Source organism: Echinops telfairi, unplaced genomic scaffold (genome assembly GCF_000313985.2).
Source record: "Echinops telfairi isolate 266 unplaced genomic scaffold, ASM31398v2 ScPeMD7_2010;HRSCAF=2546, whole genome shotgun sequence".
Classification (NCBI taxonomy): domain Eukaryota; kingdom Metazoa; phylum Chordata; class Mammalia; order Afrosoricida; family Tenrecidae; genus Echinops; species Echinops telfairi.
This window is the reverse complement of record NW_022105908.1, coordinates 19,365,504-19,367,253: the sequence shown is the minus strand read 5'-3', so window position 1 is coordinate 19,367,253 and position 1,750 is coordinate 19,365,504. Positions and strand designations below refer to the sequence as shown.

The following is a 1,750-nucleotide window of genomic DNA, read 5'->3' as shown; positions in this document are numbered from 1 at the left end:
GCCCCTCCAGCCCCCAAATCTCACCCTCCAGGATGAGTCCTCGGCTACAGATACTGGGACCCCCGCCCCAAGAGCCTCTCCTGACTGTCCATACTGCCCCAGACCTGGAAGCTCTGCGGGGCCCGAGGGTCTGCAGGGTCCCAGGCCCACCATTCGATGGCTTCCCAGATCTTGAGGCCGTCGTCTCGGTAATGGTAGTTGGGGATGCCCAGGACCCCGCGGTCCCGCAGGCTGTCCGGGAGGCAGAAATTGGTGTAGGTGAAGTGGGCCAGGCCGGTGCTCATGAGGTAGAGGAGCCCTTGCCGCCCGATGGACGTGACCTAGAGATATAACACAGGTCGGCTTTGGAACCTGCTCACCCCACCCCCACCCCACCCCCAGCATTCCCTGGGGAAGAGGTGGGATTAGTGACTAGTGACGTGGGAGAGATCAATACCACCCCACCCCCCATGGGTGACGTGCACCCCAGCAGTGACCCTGGTTTGCACCTTAAGTAGTCGATTAACTAGAAGAAGGAACCACAGGCCAGGAAGGCGACCTACAGTCAGCGGGGGTCAGCTGGGGCTGCCCCAACTACCTGCGGAAGCCCTTGGAACCAGGTCTGAGAGGGTGGGATCCATGGGTGGGACTGGCCTGCCAGGACAGTTTATGGGTGGGGCCAGCAGAAGAGTGGTGGAGAGGGGCGGGGCTTTGAGGCAAAAGGATGGGCAGGGCTTATAGGTGGAGAAAAAACCTGGGGAGGGGGGCGGTAGGCATGAAGAGGGCAAGAAGAGTTCTGAGGGAAAGAATTGGCAAACGGAGGCGGAGCAAAATGTGTAGGTGGGGCAATGCATTCTGGGGGCGGAGCTTCAGAGTGGGGGGACGGGGTGGGGAGTTCTTGGGGTCGGGGGGCCACACCTTGTCCACGAGACCCTCAGGGTTCAGCAGCGTGGCCCGTGCGATGGTGTTCACTTGCAGCGTGTAGCGGGTGTGGGGGAGCAGGAGCTGCCAGAGGGGAGAAGTCACATGAGCCCCCAACCAAACCCAAACAAACTCTGCCAGCGGGTTTCTGTAACTTGTTACGAAAGTAGAAAGCCTTGTCTTCCTTCGGCCAAACAGGCTGGTGACTTTGAACAGATGACTTTTAAGTGAGCAGCCAAATGCATAATCACTACGCTGCAGGAAGCCCCAGGTGTGGGGGGCAGGTCGCCGTGGCCCCGCCCCCCTGCAGGCCCGCCCCCTCTGGTCCCGCCCCGGGGGTGGCACGGACCTTGTAGATTGGATGGCAGAGGGGCAGCTGACGCAGCGTGGCCATGGCAAAGGCCTCGCACAGCAAATGCGTACACAAAAAGTGCGTGTTGTTCTCATGCACCAGGAACTCGGCGTTGCGCACCCACGTCTTGGCCAGCAGCCAGTCCCATTCGCAGTCACTGGGCAGGAAGATGGGGCACTCTGGCCCCGGCGTCTGGCTGAGCTGCGGGTGCAAGAATAAGGGGGTGGGACCTCCGGGCAGGTCGCGAGGCCCCGCCCCGCCCCGCCCCGCCCCCGGGCTCACCTGGATGGCCAAGGGCATTAGCGCCCCCTGGGGAGTGAGCCACAGTAGGCAGAGAGGGGCGGCCACATACTGCTGGTGGCCGTTCAGGCAGTGGACAGGGGCGTCGGCCAGGATCCAGTAGTCTGCAAGGAAGATGCTCTTCCTCTGGAGAGGGAGCACAGAGCCTTAGGGTGCTGCCGCCGTCCCACGCTCCCCTCCCTGCTCGACTTACGCCCC

General features: G+C 62.6%; 1 protein-coding gene across 2 annotated transcripts in view; it reads right to left on the bottom strand.

The window, feature by feature from the left end:
- Positions 1-1,750, bottom strand: part of LOC101660496 (hydroperoxide isomerase ALOXE3) — a 25,363-nt gene that overhangs the window by 14,635 nt on the left and 8,978 nt on the right. For both annotated transcript variants that reach the window (XM_004712925.2, XM_030886471.2), the window contains exons 8-11: positions 1,535-1,678; positions 1,250-1,453; positions 898-984; positions 105-320 (exon numbers count right to left, since the gene is read on the bottom strand). In XM_004712925.2, the coding sequence (XP_004712982.1) occupies positions 105-320; positions 898-984; positions 1,250-1,453; positions 1,535-1,678 (651 nt within the window). The remainder of the gene's footprint in view (positions 1-104; positions 321-897; positions 985-1,249; positions 1,454-1,534; positions 1,679-1,750) is intronic.